This window comes from Python bivittatus, unplaced genomic scaffold, assembly GCF_059951505.1.
Source record: "Python bivittatus isolate LINGU-HERP-01145 unplaced genomic scaffold, Pbiv_v1 ctg000700_np1212, whole genome shotgun sequence".
Lineage (NCBI taxonomy): Eukaryota > Metazoa > Chordata > Lepidosauria > Squamata > Pythonidae > Python > Python bivittatus.
The window spans coordinates 3,418,301-3,437,174 of record NW_028277098.1 but is presented as its reverse complement, the minus strand read 5'-3'; the positions used below and the strand labels follow the sequence as shown (position 1 = coordinate 3,437,174).

The 18,874-nt window shown below is 38.9% G+C and overlaps 2 protein-coding genes and 1 long non-coding RNA gene across 3 annotated transcripts in view; 2 read left to right on the top strand and 1 right to left on the bottom strand.

Moving 5' to 3' along the window:
* The window catches only part of SELP (selectin P), a 30,813-nt gene extending 19,266 nt beyond the window's left edge, over window positions 1-11,547 (top strand). The window contains exons 10-16 of the mRNA XM_025173147.2: window positions 1,626-1,811; window positions 3,030-3,215; window positions 4,702-4,887; window positions 5,703-5,825; window positions 6,710-6,734; window positions 7,770-7,825; window positions 9,679-11,547. Coding sequence (XP_025028915.1) covers window positions 1,626-1,811; window positions 3,030-3,215; window positions 4,702-4,887; window positions 5,703-5,825; window positions 6,710-6,734; window positions 7,770-7,824 — 761 coding nt within the window. The 3' untranslated portion in view covers window position 7,825; window positions 9,679-11,547. The remainder of the gene's footprint in view (window positions 1-1,625; window positions 1,812-3,029; window positions 3,216-4,701; window positions 4,888-5,702; window positions 5,826-6,709; window positions 6,735-7,769; window positions 7,826-9,678) is intronic.
* On the bottom strand, window positions 5,244-12,968 carry LOC148214121 (uncharacterized). Its single transcript, XR_015798448.1, has 5 exons — window positions 12,612-12,968; window positions 11,621-11,685; window positions 7,055-7,198; window positions 5,720-6,460; window positions 5,244-5,604 (listed from the first exon to the last, which is right to left on the bottom strand). It is a non-coding gene; the product is annotated as an uncharacterized LOC148214121 (long non-coding RNA).
* A 201-nt stretch (window positions 12,969-13,169) lies between these two features.
* ATF6 (activating transcription factor 6) overlaps window positions 13,170-18,874 on the top strand; it is an 83,949-nt gene continuing 78,244 nt past the window's right edge. Inside the window, exons 1-2 of the mRNA XM_088153716.1 lie at window positions 13,170-13,302; window positions 18,242-18,318. Of these exons, the coding sequence (XP_088009842.1) occupies window positions 13,239-13,302; window positions 18,242-18,318 (141 nt within the window). The 5' untranslated portion in view covers window positions 13,170-13,238. The remainder of the gene's footprint in view (window positions 13,303-18,241; window positions 18,319-18,874) is intronic.

Below are 18,874 nucleotides of genomic sequence, written 5' to 3'. Positions count from 1 at the left end.
ACATTTCATTACCTGGCTAGGTAACATCTTCAGTGCTGAAGATGTTACCTAGCCGGGTAATGAAACATTTGCAAGAAAAGAACCAAGCTCAGAGAACCCCAAGGACTCCACAATTCAACCCTGAGCTACACATATTCGCCTCCATTGCTAGAAAGTACTCTTTTGCAATGATTCCTCTCCTTCCTCAGTGGATGGTTCTGATATGTTACAGTGGGGGATGAGGCTCTGGATTTATGGGATACCATAGAAGTCACTTTTCTTTCCCATTTCTTAGCATCTGTATGAAACTGCTGGGGGAGGTCATCCAATCGTTTGGGGTGCAGTATCATCAGTATCAGCTGATGATGCCCAATTATACCCGGCTATAGGGGAGATGTTGTTGATGTTTTATCCTGGTGCCTGGAGGCTGCTAAGGTCTGGATGAGAGAAAACAAGCTAAAATTAAATGGAAGCAAAATGGAGTTGCTATTTGTATATCGGGTTCTCCACCAACTCCAGTGGTGCCTCTGTATGGGCAGGTGCTATGTGTGAAGGAGTAGGTTCTCAGTTTTGGGATTCTTCTGGACTCATGGCTCCTTTGTGAAGAGGGAGTGGAAGCTATGGCTAGAAGGCCTTTGCCCAGCTGGAGCATCAGCTGCAACCTTACATGGTACAGGAGGACTTGGCTACAGTAACTTATGCCCTCATCACCACCCATATAGACTACTTCAATGTGCTTTACTTGGGGCTGCCTTTAAAGATTACCTGGAAAATATATCTGGTCCAAAATGCAACAGCCCATTTGTTAATGGACTCCAAATGCTGAAGCATTTAATATCGATACTACAGGTCCTGCTCTGATTACTGATTCAGTTTGAAGTTCAGTTTAAATTGTTGGTTTTAATCTATAAAGCCTTTTATAGCTTGGCACCTGCTCCTTTCAATAAATGGTATCTTTTAATGTTATATTTCAGCCAGAGTAGTCATCCTATCATGTCTCCATTATGTCTAGTAAATCATATTTGCCCTTCTGTACTAAGAGATCAAGTTTACTCTGTTTATTTCCATGGTAGAAGCATTAACATATAAACAATGAAGGCCATGAAGTTTATGAGCCAATATTCTTTTGCATTTTCACTGAGTGGTTTAGGAGGAGGAGGTCGTCCCATTTCAACAAGACTCTACTTCCTATAGTGTGCAGGTCTTAGTAGCTTTAACAGCTAGTGTTGGCTAGTGATTGAACACATTGCCATCTACCCAGGTGAGAGATGAAATAATTCATTTGATGGAAGATAAAAAAAGATGATAGAGTTGACCACCTGACTGGGAAGCATTACATAGCTTTGTGAGCCTCCAAGAACTTCATGGAGCTTGCTTTCAATTTGCAAATTAATAGAAAAAGTTAAAATACAGTAAGTCTGCAATACTGTATCTTCAGAAGAAAACTGACTCTATAAAACTGTGATTCTGAAACCACTTATTCATAAAAGACAGGAGCAAAAAGCAGCCTGTCTTTTTACATGTAAGATATATGCAACCAGTTGATTATCTGGTGGGAACATAACTGAACATCACACACTGTTATTTGATTTATCCAAGGTGATGGTATACAGTAGTTTATTTTAATCTGTACTTCCCTGTTCTAGCTGTTCAATGCCCACCACTGAAAACTCCAGAGAATGGCAAAGAAAACTGCTCTAATACTTATGGACACTTTGCATATTACTCCAGCTGCATCTTCTCCTGCAACTCTGGGTTTGAATTAGCCGGATCAGAGAAGCTGAACTGCACAGATCAAGGAAACTGGACAGGAGAGACGCCTGTCTGTAAAGGTAGGTTTTAGGAAACAACATGCGTTGAGGGCTAGAAGTTGTCCATCTCTGTAATAGTGGTTCATCTCCAAACTGAATATAGCCTTATTTTTAGAGGTAGATGATAATAGTCTAGGAGCTTCAGAAAATGAGAAATATAATTTGTTCAGGATTGGAGAAAATGAAAGAAGTGTTTAATTTTCAGTAAGTTGCTTTTCCTAGCTATCTACATATCCTATAATGCCCTTGGTGTTATTTTTGTAGACTTTATACGATAGATCAGCACCTTTGAGGCCTACAAAGCTGAATGCTACACAACACAGTTTATTCTTGTGGCATACTGCCTGTTTGATAGTAGGCTTTTTAGTTTATAATTCCAAACAAGCAGCAGAAATAACATATTTGATATCTGTCCACACCTTAGCAACAGAAATGCTCTCTGCATGTTTAGTTTATTACAAGCATATACCAGAGCAATTAAAAAAATTTTTTATTTTATTTTATTGGATCTAGAAACCACCCACCTCCCAGTGACTCTGGGTGTCTTACATAATAAAGTAGATAAATCAAAATCAAAACATAATATAGATAAAATAATATACCAAAGCACATATAAAAATGCTTCATGCAGAACAGAATATTTATTTTTCATTGACTTTTCTTTTTCTTTCTTTCTTTCTTTCTTTCTTTCTTTCTTTCTTTCTTTCTTTCTTTCTTTCTTTCTCTTCCTTCCTTCCTTCCTTCCTTCCTTCCTTCCTTCCCTCCCTCCCTCCCTCCCTCCCTCCCTCCCTCCCTCCCTTCCTTCCTTCCTTCCTTCCTTCCTTCCTTCCTTCCTTCCTTCCTTCCTTCCTTCCTCTACTTCCCTACTAGCCTATAAAGGAACAGTCCTGATAGAATAAGCTATACGTAACTGAGACTGAAGTGTCTAGCGCTGAGGTCAAACCAAAGGTAGAACATGAACTTTCTGCAGAAATTAATGACACAAATAAATAAAAAAACCTTGAAATAAACGAGCAAATTTCATACAAGCTTAGTGTTATTTTTTTTACCCAGCTTCTAATATTCCCAGAAGTTCCTAGTTTGTGAATTTAATATGCAGTAGCTCATCAGCCACTAAAAGCCTCCTCCTTCATTCACTCTCTCAGCTATCAGTTCCGCAATATTTTCTTCCTCCTGCCTCTTTCTGCAGCATTTATGGATCTCTCCCCTAAAGGTTTCTTTCAATTGGTTTTTCACCAGCTCTCAAGTGCCCAGAATTGCATGCTCCAAAGAATGGACAGCTCAAATGCTCTCACCCTTATGGAAACTTCACATATAACACCAGCTGTGTCTTCTCCTGTGATACGGGTTTTATAAAAATTGGATCCAAGAGGCTTAACTGTATGGCCATGGGAGAGTGGACAGGATTTGCACCACTTTGTAAAGGTCAGAGAACTTACCACACTGAATGCTATCTATTGCTTGAAATGTAGGACAGAAATTGTTTAATAAATGAACATACATAAACAAAACATGCTGAGGTGGTTTCCTGTTCCACTTTCTCTGCTGAGTGGCTTATGGGGGACTTCTGCTCCTTCTTGCTTTCGTGCCACATGACTACAATGTGCATAATTGTGAAGGCAAAAAACCAGGAGTCAGGTAGCAACTTTTCCAGCTAACAAATGTTATTGAAAGCCATATGCTTTCGTGAGCTGCAGCTCTCTTCATCAGAAGCACAGAGTGGCTAGACTGATGTAAGGTTTAAATTGGGGTAAGGTGGAGGTGGGGGAGGTGGGGGAAATAGGTTGGTTATGCAGATGCAGGTTACATGTAAAACAGATCACAAGCACCTGATCAATCAACAGTTGTACTGTGTGAAAACCCAATGTGTTAACAACCCATTCTGAAAATGTCTGAGACCTGTTGATGCCTGTGAGTTCAACACTTTCTCACTCCATGGTGCTGCAGAATAGCAGAACTCAGAGTGACTGTTTTAGAAAAGTGTAGCTCAGTTTAAATCCTACACCAGTCCAGCCACTCTGTGCATCTGATAAAGCGAGCCACAGCTCATGAAAAAGGTGCTATCAGACTCCTGATTTTTTGCCACCATAGACTAAACACAGTTCTCCTCCTACAGTAATTGTGAAGGAGCACCTAACCCTTTTCAATTTACCTTGCAGTAAGACCATCTGCAGAAGCCCTTCTCCAAAGTAAGCTGCCCGTCCTGGGTAGGGTGGGCATTACGGAAGAAGAGAGGGTTTTTTTGCAGTAGCATCCCAAACTATAAAACGCCTTCCCTTTCCAAGGAAGCTTGCCTAATTACAATATTACTGTACTTTCAGTGTCAAGTAAAACCATAAAAAGAACCATCCTGGGTCAGCCCAAATGCCACTACCACCCAGCAGTCTGTTCCTATACTGGCCAACTAGACGTTTCACGGTACGGGTGGCTTACCTTAGCCCCTGTGGCTGCGTGTGGCCCCTGGAGCCAATGGAATGCAATTTGACGTAACTGATGACATCATTCCCTGAAATACATATGCATCCATCCTGAATCTCCCAGCAGTTGGGATAACAGAATGATCTTGGAATCCAACATACACCGGAGGGAGAGTTATTCTGTCTTTCTTTCAGTAATAGATTCCAAGGTCTGTACACCATGTGTACAGCAGAAGTACCCTCCCTCTTTACACACACACATATACACCTATTCATACACACACACACATTTATGTGCACACCACATGCACAGACATCATGTACCTATTACTCTTGTTTTCCTAATCTCAACCTCAACACCACTAGAACTAGCATTGTGACCTTTCTTTACACTGTGGTCATTTGATCAGCCTTTGTCCAGCTCTAAAAGATCCTTCCTGTGATGTATCTGCCTTTTTTCTAGTTTTAATGCCTTCCTGCCTTCCTCCCCATAGCCATAAAGTGTCCCCCACTGAGAGAGACGGAGAACATGAAAAAGAATTGCTCCCATCCCTGGGGCTCCTTCAGCTACAGCTCAGGATGCCGCTTCTCTTGCATTGAGGGCTTCATTCTCAATGGAACAAGCAGGATGCAGTGCCAACCCGATGGCCGCTGGTCTGCTGAGATGCCTGTTTGTCAAGGTACCGTGATCTCTTTCTATGCAAACTGCAACTTCCCCAATGGTTTTGTTTTGCTGTCCCCTTAGTTTTTTCTAAGGATCACAGTAGACTAGTCCAATATACATTCTTCTTTTATCTTACTAAAATAATTTTGAAAAACAGTTGCAAAACAGTTCTGTAGTGGGTGGGGTAGGACTTCTGCCAAAGAAGTGTGTGTTAGCCCATCAGTGCTGCCCTCTGCTGCGTTTACTCTATTTTTTTTCAAAGAAAAAGTAATTTGTATTTAATGTGATGTGAGTCACTTCACTTTCCCAACAGTCTCGGTGCTTTACAGCTGCTGTTATTGTGTTCTCTCTTCGAAATATAATTAAGCGCATAGACATTTCAAAATTGAATTCTTTAATTTATAAGAGCTTAAAATGTTGCTTTTGAAATACCGATCATGAGGGATAACTTGGAAAGCACTTCTCGCTGATTAATAAATTTAAAGCAGTACTGTGGCATTATTTTTACTGTAATATTTATCTCTCTATAATGACTCATATAAAGAAAAAGAATGCTGAGGATTTAAAAAAAAAAATCATCCCCACTCATCCATCCCCATTTTCTCCCATTTTCTTAGAAAATTTAGTTTGGCACATTTTCTCATGTGGTTACTTCCAAATGTACAAAGCATGTGAGACATTGTTCAGATTCACAGGTCAAGGGCATCTGGTTCTGATGTAAGCAGATGGAGATCTGTAGAGTTATAGAGCCAATATTAGAATACCAGAGCCTTAGAAGAGAGGAATGTACTATTGGTTGACTTATTTCATTTCTAATATATCAAATTTCAGAAAGTACTGCCATTTACCTCAAGCAAGTTCTGCTTTATACCGGTGGAGTCACAGCAGTCCTTGTTGCTGCTTTGATCTCTGGAGGTCTGATAGCTCTGGCAATTAAGCGTCTCAGCAAAAAAGGTAAGAAAATTCACATCACCCAATTGGAGATCACCCAGGTCCCAATGTTCTCATCTTGATGAGCATGAGAGTTCATATTTTTCAACAGATAATAATTATAGTTAAAACTGTATACAACTTCTCATTCCCTCCATTTAAAATGCCTTTCTAAACTACAGTTTATACCAAAAATGTACAGTAATCCAAAACCACATATTTTATGTACTCCATATATTCCATTTATGTACTCCATGTATTCATGCATACATACAAATGTAACGATTGTTAGTGCCAACTTCACAAAAATAGAACTGTGTTGACCCTAAAAAAAAAATCCAGCATTCACATTAGAATAACCCTTTTAGTAAGCCAAAACAATGTATTCATATGTCATGGACAGCCAGAATTCTTCAGAATTTGGGTTACCTGTGAACAAGCAGCATAATGTTGCTTAATTGATCCTCCAGTCAATGGAAGTGGCTAAGATTAAACCAACCAGGATGACGGTACCATGTTTAGTTTATTGATATGGGTCAACCAGGAACTCTGTCTTGTTCTTCTCCTAATATAGTTTGTTTTTAGACTATGATTGTGGCTTGTTAGGAGAGGACCAATTGACAAAATTAATCACATCTTCTGGAAAATCACTGTGTTACCTAGTAGAGAGAAATAACAAGACTTATTACAGAAATAACAAGGAAAGGTCTGATATCATTTCCATAAACTTGATGAAGAAAGGAGGGGATATAAATACACTAATAATTATAGCCTTGCATTCTAATCAGAATCATTGCTGCTACATTTTAACTACTACTTACATTAATAAATTATATTCATTGGTATAGATTCATTAATCTATCTTTTTGTCTTTTTGCATCATCCAATGGGAACTATGACTCCATCAGAGGAGAGACTGTTAAACGATACCAGGTACAGACTGCAATATGACATGACACCAAATTTCTTAGAATTAAGCTGAAGAACAGTGCAAATTTCCATAAAAATTCAAAGACTAATTCATTTATGGTTGCATAAGATTTTCAAACTTTCTACTTCGTAAAATATTTGAAATACTAAGTTAGTAAAATGGCATGCCTGCAAGATGCGAGATGGGGGATGGAGGGGGGATTATTTTTTCCAAAAGATGAACCAATATATACAAAAAGCAGGTATTTCATTTGTGAATTAAACAATTTAAGATAGCCAGACACATAGCATGAATCTAAACATATCTATGTAGAAATACATACCTTGCGGATAAATAGAACTTGCTGCTCATTATGTTTGCTTAGGACTGCAAGGCACTAAGTATTCTCCAACACTTTGCAAGCTAGCTTTTAATTTATGTACCATCACAGTAAAGAAACAGGGGACTTAGTAGCCCCCTGGAGCACCTGTGGGAATAGATGGGTGAGAGGTGGGTAAGAAGATGTTTTGCTATGTGAGTTGATGTCTCATATGTAACAGATAGTGTGGCTGACCAAGTTACTGTATAAATGAAAGCAAAGGGCATAAAATCTCTTCACAAACTAGGCAAACAGCCAACGTTCTAGACGATCTGAGACTGCAATTTGTAAAAGTTGCTCTTGAACTGTTTTGTGTCAAAAATGTTAACTTTTCTGTTGATTTTGATCAAGCAAAGCTTACATGATATTCATGTGTTAGTTTTTAAGGTGTCAGAAGACTCATTCTTGTTTTTGCTTAAAATTTTGTTCCTGGCAACTCAGTACAAAAGACGTTACACTACTGAGAATAGAAGCAAATTACAGGATGAGGTTTTTTTCCCCTCACTTCACATTTCCAAATGTAATGTGGCAACTTCAAGCGCTAGGAACATCAAATATTAAATTAATTCTGAGATTCTCAAAAGCCTAATAGTAAAGTGTGCCTTGAGGGCATTCGGCTCTATTTTCCGAAGTTACACAAATTGTAGAATGATAACTATTTATCTGTGTTGCCTTTTAGTGACTTGGGGGTACCTGGTGTATATTCCAATTCAGCATATGGCTCAGTTTCCTAGGGTAAGACTTAAGATGCTTTATTTTATCATGTTAATTTCCAAGGCCTTCATTTCACTTCTCCATTCTCTGTCAGAACATTTTGCAATTACCTGCGACATAATTAACTCTTGGATGGGGAGCAGCAGGGGTGGGCTCAAGGGCTGACTCCTGCCCTAACCTTTCCCAGGTAAGCCAGATGAGCTATTTGGCTATGAGCCTGATCCTGTGCAAGGTAGTCCACAGCTGTGAGCCTGCAAACAATGAGGTGAGGAAGTCGAGCCCCAGTCAAAAGGTTTAAGACAGGCAGTAGATGAGAGACTATGAGGTAAATTGCTCTGAAATCACCAAGGAGAGTTTATAAGCATGAGAGAAGCTGACACAAGTACAAGATAAGTTGGCCTGAGGTCAAAGCAGTCAGAAATCCAAGAACTCAGAAATCCAAGAGAAGCAAGGTGCAGGTCAAGGGAAATGTGTTTGTTACCAACAAAGCCCAAGTCTGTTCCTTAATAGAGTGTCAACCCCTTCTTTGTCCTTCTTTTAATTCCCCAGCCAGCCAATTCTGGGAGTTGAAGTCCACATGTCTTAAAGTAGCTAAGGTTGAGAAACACTGGCCTAATTTCTCATCCTTTCTAAAAGCTGCAGGGTTGTTGGATTATTCTAGGACTTGATACCTGGCCAAGGTCTGTGAACAACTCTTGACTATCAAAACACTTAGCCCAGTTGTGTAGGCTTCTGTTCAACAGCAAAAGCATCAACCTCTGTTGGCTGAGAGCTTTCCCACAACAGACTAGCCATCTGTTGGCTTTACAGTATGTCTTTTTCCGCTGCATCTGAGAAATCCATAACTCACCCGCTACCACCATGACACTCTCCAGGGACCAGCTGCTTCAAAGGTTAATATTAGCTTTTGAAATGGGCTTTAACTGTTCCATATTTTGCACTGTTTCTATTGTTAATTGCCTTGAGTGCCCAATATGCAGAAACATGAAATAATATAAATTTTTCCATGGGAAAACTCATTGCTGATTTAATTTATTACAGTATATTATACTAATGGATATTTAGGTTTTCCACTCTTTCTTGTGACTACTTTAGTATAAAAGCTCTAATTTAAATGGTTTCCATACCAGGGATGAAAGAGTGTTCCTTTTTGGCTAAGATGTGAAAGAATAACTATAACTGGCTCCATATGATAGTTAACTTGGTATATTTATTTTCATTAGCATCTTCCAATACATCTCCATGGCAGATGTAAAGCTGCTTGATACTGTCAGCGAGAATGGCAATGTAATGCTATTCCATGCAGGGTATGTGCACAACAGAAGCCTGGCCTGGAAGCACCATTAGTCTCTTCATATATTTTATTGTTAAGAGATCTTCAAGAATTTGAGGTATATGAAGAGTATTACCTTAACAGGAAGTTAATAGCAAGCATCATCCATTTAAGGTTTGGAAAACTAGACAAGACATATTTTTTTACAAAAACAAAATGTAACCATATCTATAAACAGACACATCTCAACTCCCTGACAACTTTTTTCCTTAAACAATTATTTCAATGTTAAATCCATCAATTTAAATATTTCTTCTAGCCCTACACAAATTAGTTTTAATTATAGCACTGTCTAGTGTGGCTTTCTTCAAACTGGTGCTGTCCAAATGGGTTGGACTTCACTTTCCATAATTCTCAGCCAGCACAGTCCAAACCTATAATTCCAGAAAGCATTAGTGTAAGTTGAAATCCAGCCTATCTAGAATGTGCCATGTTGGGGAAGCCCAATCAGTTGAGTCCATAATCAGATGTAATTGCTTTCTAAATGACTAGCTGGCTTATTTTTTTTCACCAAGTTATTTTTTTCTTTATATCCATACAGAACTCATCTGGTACATACTATGAAGAAAAATGCTGATGCAATGGGATATCCCTGCACTTCAATTCAAGTCTACTAATATTGTTGATTAGGATTTGTGCTCACTGAAATCTGGAGACAATAAATTAACGCTTGCAACATCTAGCTTTAAAAGATACTTTGCATGGAGCTTCCATTCACCACCCAGCTACAGCACTTAAAGGATCTCAAAACTTCCCAAAATTTATTATCATTTATCTTCTGGCCAAGATGCTCTGAGATGACCTATGTTCTTCCTGCGTTGTTGGACTTCTAACTACTCATAACATTGCAAACCATGATTGGTAAAAGATGGTGTAAATATGCCAAGAAAACATTTTTTAGAAATTGTGACTGATTCTCCAAGACACAATAATTTTAGCACTGACTTTAAAAAAAACCCATAGATTTCAAAATTGAGGCTTGCTTCTATTTTTTTACATGTGTAATCAAGATACACATGTAAAGGCTTAATAAATCCTGCTTCTTTCACATCTTGCTTTTCATAATACAAAAAGTTAATCCAGATGCCAGAAAACATCTGTGCTCCATATTATTGAAGGAGAATATCCAGCTTTTCAAAATGTTTATCCAGTCACCCTTGTGGCTTTTCAGTCTTCGCCCAAAATTGTTCACATACCGGATTTTTTCTTTTTAAATAATAGCATGGCTAGAATCTTGCTTTCAAAAGCAAATTAAACAGGACAACTTTAGGAAACTGGCTGCTGCAATCAATCACATGCTGTATTCTGTAGCAAATACCTGAAAACTCAAAAGTGCTGATCATATACTGTTCATTTTAAGGAGTCAGACATGCTTTATATTTTAATCAGGTGATTCCTTTATTAAGATTAAGAGGGCCAGTTATCAAGATGCTCTAAAAATCTATAATACCTCAAAAGTACAATTTGGTCAATTATCTGGTTAGGTATTGTTAGTTGACTTATTGTTCCAACACAGTTAAATATTTCAAACTCAAGAACAAATCCTACTGCATTACAGTGCTTCTTTTATTGTCTACTTGCATTTACAACTAGAAAAGGCCACTTTCCTAGCATGTCAAAGTAGAAATATAACATCTCAGATTGAAATCCTCACAGAATTCATTTGATATTGTTGAGTCAGACATCATAGTCTCAGCCTAATCTACAGTATCTCATAGGGATGGAAGAAAACAATATACATAATTTTGATTTTAGTGGGAGGATGTAAATGTAACAAAAGAATGCATTATTTTTAAATTAATGTTATTGTTTCACAATAAAAGCCATTTTTTTTTGTAAATTGGAAAGAAAATAGGGTGGTTTTTGGGTTAATATTGTAAACTATAATTGTGATATGAAGACAGTGATTGACTTTTTTCTTTAAAACAAACTAAAACAGCAACAGTAGGAATCTGTAGTGTTTTAGGTGATTAAAAAACATGTAGTCTTTTAAACTCTTCTCATATACTTAAAACATTATGCACCAATGTCTGTATTGTGCTGTATTCATGCCTACCAAGTAGCAACTGTATTTGGAACAAACCCCATAACAATGGTGTTTTCCACACGTAAGAGGCTCCAATGTAGATCCTGCTCTGATCACCAAATTCTTCCACAACAGCAGAGTTGCAGAAGATCTCTGGACAATTATTTAGTTCTTGTCATTTGTTAGAGGGATAGTTAGACTATAAAGTGGTTTGGATGGAATCTCTATTCATCAGTTAGGAGCTGTTATGGTCTTTTTTTCTTAACCTGAACCAACCTAGATCCTGTAAGGGACATCTGGCCTTCTGAAGGGTTTGTCTCAAATAGTATAACTGATTTTAAATCCAATTATTCTATATCTTTCTTCTGGCTTGGGCAGCTTCCCTGTGGATTCTGTTTCTAGCCAGTCCTTGCCTAGTCTCTGCTTGATTCTCATTATTTTTCTCAGTCTTTCTTACCTGTCTTATATTGTGATGCCAATTCATGCTCCAGCAGCAGGTTCCTGTTGAGAGCTGACCCACAACTAAAAGCACAATGGGTCATTTTACATACATTTATACTCATCACATTATTCTCTTTTGAAGTGAACAATTTTACACAAAGTGCACAAAAAAAAGAAGCAAAAAAAAAAAGAATTTGGAGGCAAGACATAAAAGAAAAAGAACTCTAACTAGATACAGTTTACATCAATATATCTCTATAAATCTTTCTTTCTTTGCAAACCATCCTTGCTTCCCATTCTATTACTATGGAATAATAATAACTTCCCATTATTAATTACAGTGTATTAATACATTGCCTTTTGTTTTTTAAAGGTTGCATATCTAAAGTGAGCAAATTAATAAATGTAGATATTCTAGCTAAGACTATATCTCAAAGCAGCAGGTTTCCCCTTATGTCAGTGGGTTCTTCAAATGATCCATTCTGGCCCCAGGACAGTTATCATTCTTCCTTATCTTTTGGCAGTCTTTTCCCTACAAATTTTGACATCCAACTGAAGTGTGGTTTTTCTGCACCACTTTCTCTTTCCTCTCTCTAAATCTATTGATTGGATTACAAAAATGTCTTTTCCAGCAGGAAGTGATCTTGATTTGATTTACACAGTCCCGATCTCCCATTTATCTTTAGTGCATTGATTTTGCATCAGTTTTCTTGAACATTGTTGACCTGTTGCATGCAAGAACTCTGAAAGATCAGGCCACTTCCTTCACCTGCAAAATTTCTGATGTAGGTAAGTCTAGGGTCAAGATTTCAAAGACCACATTTCTGCTTCCAGAATTTTTGGTTTTGGGTTAAGAACACAGCACTCAGGCATGTCCCAAGGTTGACTACTATTAACTGTAACAGCCTCTAAGTAGGATTGTACAAAGGTAACTAAAGCAATGGCAAACCACTTCTGAAATCTTGCCAAGAAAACTGCAGGGAATCATTATGCACTGATGATGTTACCTAGTTGGGTAATTAAAGCGTCTGCAAGCAAACCGAGCTCCGAGAGCACCAAGGACTCCGCAAGCGAGACTGACTCGAAGCCACAGAAACAAAACTAAATAAAAACTAAACCAGGAAACCCAGTCGACCTTGAAATCTAGATGGCTGCAAGTTCGTTTATTCTTTCAGTTTTAAATATAGCCTCTCTCTTCTTTTTAATATTTGTGCATTTATTGGATTCAGCTCTTTGGAAAAGTTCCTATTCTGTCTTAAAAAAATAGAAAAGTTCCTATTCTGTCTTAAAAGCTTACATAGACAGCACTATTTACAGAGATTTCTTCAAGCCACGCCTCCCCCGCTATCTTCCGATGAGGAAGTAAAGTTTTGGGTTGTTTTTTTTTTTTTACGCTGTACAGTCACGCAGAGAAAAAGGCGCTGCCAAATTAAACAGTCTCCGCCTCGAGTCTGTAGGGTTGAGAGAGAGAGAGAGAGAGAGAGAGAGAGAGAGAGAGAGAGAGAGAAAAGCTTAACGCTGTTTTCAGGCTTTTGGTCCTTCGCGGCCCTTGTAGTCGAGGGGCGGGGGATGCGAGCAGGATGCGTGTATTTACGTAATTCGGCGATCTTAGTGTGCAATCCCGGAAGACGGAGATGGCGGCTGCAGTGACGGCTTCGATCGCCGGCTGGCCCTCCGGAGAGCCTAGCCTCGAATGGGGTAAAGCCGGCCGTGGGGTCTGGCTCGGCGGAAGCATCAAGCCGTACTCGGGCACCGCCGGCAGTAATGGTTAGGGCGGGAGGGGGTTGCCTCGAGTGGAAAAGATTTAGGGGGAGCTACGGTGTGGAGCTGCTTTCCCCTTGCTCATTGATTAATTCCTACCTCTAGTTATTTCCCTTCTTAAATCGCCGTTCACTCGCCGCTCTCTCGGTCGCTTCCCATTTTGCTGTTAGAACAACCCTGTGAAACGGAGATTCGACTAAGAGAGGAACTTGTCCAAGTCTGGTCTGGTGGTTAAAGCACCAGGCTAGAAACCAGGAGACTCTGAGTTCAAGTCCCGCCTTAGGCATGACAGCCGGCTGGGTGACTTTGGGCCAGTCACCCTCTCTCAGCCCAACTCACCTCACAGGGTTGTTGCTCTAGGGGAAATAAGAAGACGAAGGAGTATTAGGTATGTTCGCCGCCTTGAGTTATTTATAAAAATAATAAAGACGGGATATATCTAAAAAAAAAAAAAAAGCTTATCCGGGGAGCTTCGAGCCCGGACCCTCCGACAGCTTTCCCCTATGAGTCTCCCTCTCCTTGCCATGATATGAACGTTTAGGGTATTTAATATTACTCGTGTTGCTGTAATCTTATATGGCAGATGAGTATTATTTTTGTTCCTATGTTGAAGGTTGGTGTTTATTCTGGAGGGAAAGAGGCTTATTAAAAGCCATCAAGGAAATTTGTGACAGAGGCTCATTTTGAATCTAGGATTTCCTCTCTTTGCTACAGAATGCTTTAGATGTAAGCACTCTTACTCTGTGAAACTTTAAATAAAGTTGGAAGTTGATTGTTGTTTGATTCAGAGCATGGACTTTTAAAATAGTCTTTTAGATATAGATCCATGTATTTATGAACTTAATAGATCCTTTTATGTTCTCCAACTTGAAAGGCTTTTGGAACAATTTGTAGAATCATTAAAAGCCTAGACATTTTCTGGCCTCAGGCAAGAGGAGAAGGAGAAATTGGGAAGAAAAGGAAATATGCAATATCTAAGCCACCAAATATTATGGTTTTATGGTTATTATGATGGCCAACTCTAATGGAAATGAGTTGCTCAGGAAAGCCCAAATGACATTCTTGCCTCTGAAGCTGGTGAACTTGTTGCTCTGTTTGGGGGTTGGGAAAATGTGCTTAAAAATAGGCAAATGTCATGAGGGAAAAATATTGGCTGTCCTCCAGCATTACAGTCCTGTTATGATTGTCCACAGGTAGAGTATTGGCTCCATTTATAGGTTAAGCAAGTTCTAAGAATTTGGTTTAATAACAAACAAAAACAGTGTGTTGGTGCATACTCCTTAATCCCTTCTGTGTGATTTCACTCACTAGTGGGAGTGATAAAACATTTCATGACCTCTGAACCAGGTCCTTTTCTAGCTTTTCTCTCCCAAGGATGCTAAGGATTAAACATCATCAATACACCATGGCTTGATTCTGGTTTGTTAGGAGAGAAACAAAAAGGAGTTCCTAGTTTAGTAGCTGTTGTAATTTGTTTACTTAGTCCTGTGGCAAGTGTAGCCAAATGAAGAGTTTGTGTAATTTGCAGTAACATCTTAGAATTCTAATATAATATGACATGCAAATATAGCATAGTGTCATTTCATGGGCTGATGTAAGACCAGTGCTTGAAAAGTAATCTAGTTCACAGTGTAACGTTGTTGTATGCTGTTTAACATCTACAGTGGTACTTAAAAGTTTGTGAACCCATTTTAATTTTCAATATTTCTTAATTATATCTGAGGTAGTTGTTCAGGTTTTAAATTAGTGAAGGCTAAGAAACCAAACATTTAAATGAATCAAAGTGTTTTTAATCATTCAAAAGAAAGATCAGAGAACAGTGATTGCATCTGTGCTGAGTGAAATCTGATTTCTCTTCTCCTGGAACTGGTAGAGAAGGTTCTGTCCTGCCTCCTAGACCATCTTGACTAGGGCCCCGCTCCTAAGAACCTAGTCTTAGCAAAAAAAAAATTTTTAAAGCCTCATTCTCTCTTCCATTCCTTCTTTCCCTGTCCTTTTTCCTATGCACACCGGCTACCTCCTGAAAGATACAAGGTATCTACTGGAGAGACACTTAGCTTCAGATCACAAATGCAGCAAGGTTATCTTTTTTGCAGCCAGCACTGGCACTGCACGGGAGGCATGGCTGAAACAGTCTGCTGTTTTTTCCAGTGCCAAGAGTGGTGCTCAAAGTTTGTGCACCCTTTTGAATGTTTATTTATTTTATTTATATATCAAATTTATATCACCGCCCAACTCCCCCACAAGGAGGGACTCTGGGCGGTTCACAACAAAACAATTTAAAATCAGTAAAAACATAAATAATACAAATATAAAATACAATTATTAAATACAATAAAATCCAAGAGATTTCAATATTTCTGCATAAATATGACCTAAAATGTGATCTATTCTCCACACAAGTCCTAAAACTAGATAAAGAGAACCCAGTTAAACAAATGAGTAAAAAACAATATACTTGTTCATTTATTCATTGAGGAAAATGATCCAAATATTTGTGTATGGCAGAAGTATGTGAACCTCTAGGATATATAAATGTGATAAATAAATAAATAAATAATCAGTTCATTTGAAGGGGAACTTAGGACCAGGTGTTCCAATCAATGGGATGATAATACTCTCCCCCCAGAGGTGAGGCAGGCCCCAACTCTCTTGTCCTTCCGGAAAGCAGTCAAGACTTGGCTCTGCCAACTAGCATGGGGCAAAAAAAGGGACAACCAACCCTGGGGGTGGCTAACACCTTGAAGATGTTCCCATATGTTAACATCTTACTGATCATCAATATCTTGGAAGATATTATTATTTGCATATGTGTTTGGTTTTATTCTACTTCTACTGTATTTTTATATCATTTTTATTGTATTTTAATTAATATTTATTGTTGTTTTATTGTGAGCCGGCCAGAGTCACTTTTTTGTGAGATGGGTGGTATCTAAATTTGAAATATAAATAAATATAAATAATCAGGTGTGAGTGTGGGAGGTCTTGCCTTATTTAAAGAATGGTATTCTGGGTATTCACTATCAAAGTCTGATCTTTACAACACAGGTATGTGGAAATGTGTCAGCAAGACAGTGACCCAAAACACACAACTTGTATGACCAAAGAACGATTAAAGCAGAAGAAAGTTAATGTTTTGGAATGGCCAAGTCAAAGTCCAGACCCTAATCCTATAAAAATGTTGCGGAAGGACCTGAAGTGGGCAGTTCATGAGAGGAAGCCCACAACATCCCAGAGCTGAAGCTGTTCTGTAAGGAGGAATGGGTTAAAATTCCTCCAGGCTGATGTGTGGAACTGATCAACAATTTTTGGAAATGTTTAGTTGCAGTTATTGCTGCCCAAAGGGGGCACACCGGTTCCAGAAAGCAAAGGTTCATATACTTTTGCCACACGCAAATATGTAGCTTTGGATCATTTTCCTTAATAAATGAACAAGCATAATGTTTTTTACTGATTTGTTTAATTGGGTTCTTTTTATCTAGTTTTAGGACTTGCATGGAAAACAGATCTGTTTTAGGTCATATTTATGCAGAAATATTGAAAATTCAAAAGGTTTAGAATTTTTTAAGCACCATTGTACGTGAAACTACTGGGAGAGGTCATCCACTGGGATGCTGATGATACTCCTAATCTCCAAGCTGAGCCCAGTGAGACATGCAGCAGAAGTCCTGTCCCAGAGCCTGGAGGCTTTCACAGACTGAATGAGGAAAGGCAGGCTCAGACTCAACCCAAAGAAGACATAGTGGCTCTTAACTGAAGAGCTTTCTGATTCCAGGATTGTACCATCTTTGATTCTTGAAAGGGTTGTGCTCCTCTAACTGAGCAGATTTATGACTTGGGAGTCCCCTTGAATTCATAGTTTCATTCACAGCAGGTAGAAACTATGTGACCAAGAAGGCTCTTGGCCAGCTGTGGCTGGTATGCCAGTTGTGACCTTACCTGAAACAGGATGCTCTGAGGATGTTCACTTGTGCTCTAGTCATCTTTGAATCCTGACTAGATTTCTGTAATTTGCTTTCCATAATGCTGTCCTTGAAGACCACCTGGAAACTTCAGCTGGTCCAGAATGCAGTAGCCAGTGTGTTCACTGACCAATGTTGGTACTGCCATGTTACACTAATGTTCCAGGAGCTGCACTGCTTGCCAGTGTGTTTCTGAGTGCAATTTAACACGCTAGTTGCTACCTTTAAAGTCCTCTGTAGCTCAGGACCTTCTGAGAGTTCATCTTTCCCAGATAGTCTCTAGCTATCTAGCCTGGATGGGCAGAGAATATCTCTTAAGAGTTCTCATCTCTCAGGAGGAGGCCTAGCACTGGGTGTTTTTGGTGGCAACTCCCTCCGATGGAACAGCTTGCTTCCTGAGGTGAGGATGGCCTCCACTCTTATGGCCTCCTGCAAGCTGGTCCATTTCTTTTTTCCAGAAGCCTTTGGGGGCTGACTGGAGAGCTACAGGTGGTGCATAGATACGTATGCGTGAATGTGTGTATTTATATGTATATTTTGTTACTATTTGACATTAACTGTTATAACTGCCTTATTAAAGCTTTAAAATTTAGGTTTATTATTGTAATATCTGTAGACCACCTAGAGTCTGTGAGTATTGAGGAGGGAGATAAATAGCACACAGATAAATAAGCAACCTACCTAATTTGGCAAAGAGCCAATTTCCTGAAAAGGAAATGTGTATATATTTTAAGCCTTGAACCTTGGAATGAAAATAAATTATTATTTAATGATATCTGTCCTCTTGCCTTGTTTTGTGTTACCAGTTGCAGAATTTGCAGAGAGGAATGGTCCATTCCTTATTTTTAGGAAATGAGGAAGGTCTGAATTATCTTGTGTGACTTATACACCCAATATGCTTATTTAAATCCTAGAGTCTCTTCTCTTCAGTGGAATCAGTGATCTCTTAGGAGAAGATGAACTTCAGCTAGATGTAGAGAATGAAACCTATGTGAGTAAGAGGAAAATATTCTTAACCTTAGTTGTGCTGTGTACGTATCCTGCTTTTATTCTTTTCAATCCAACAGAATGCTGGAAAGAAATTATGTAAAGGAGTTTGGGACTTTGTCTGTTCAACCAGAGAAAAGACAGCAGAACAGAATGTAGCCATATTTGGTAGGTTGAGAGAAGTAAGTGGCAGAAAGATCAATCAGCCCTAAAGCTACGGAGGGAAAAAAATCCACAACATTTCCCCTTTGTATCCCCAGGGGAGAGGCAGTTGGGCAGCAGCTTTGAATGTTGGTGGCTGCTCTATTCTAAAATCCCCTCTCTCCTGGTCACGTGATCCAGAGTGGAGCATACACAACCTGCCTTGTGCTTCCTGGTGCACATCTACACACAAAGATGCAATGTGAGGAGAAAGAAGAAACACAAGTATAGTCACAACACAGTACTTCGTGACACAGAAGAAATATAAACTATGGCTAGGATCATGCCTGGGAAGGTGCTGGAGAGAATTCCAGAACCCATAATGCTTTCCCTATTTTGTCTGTATAATACAAGCATTC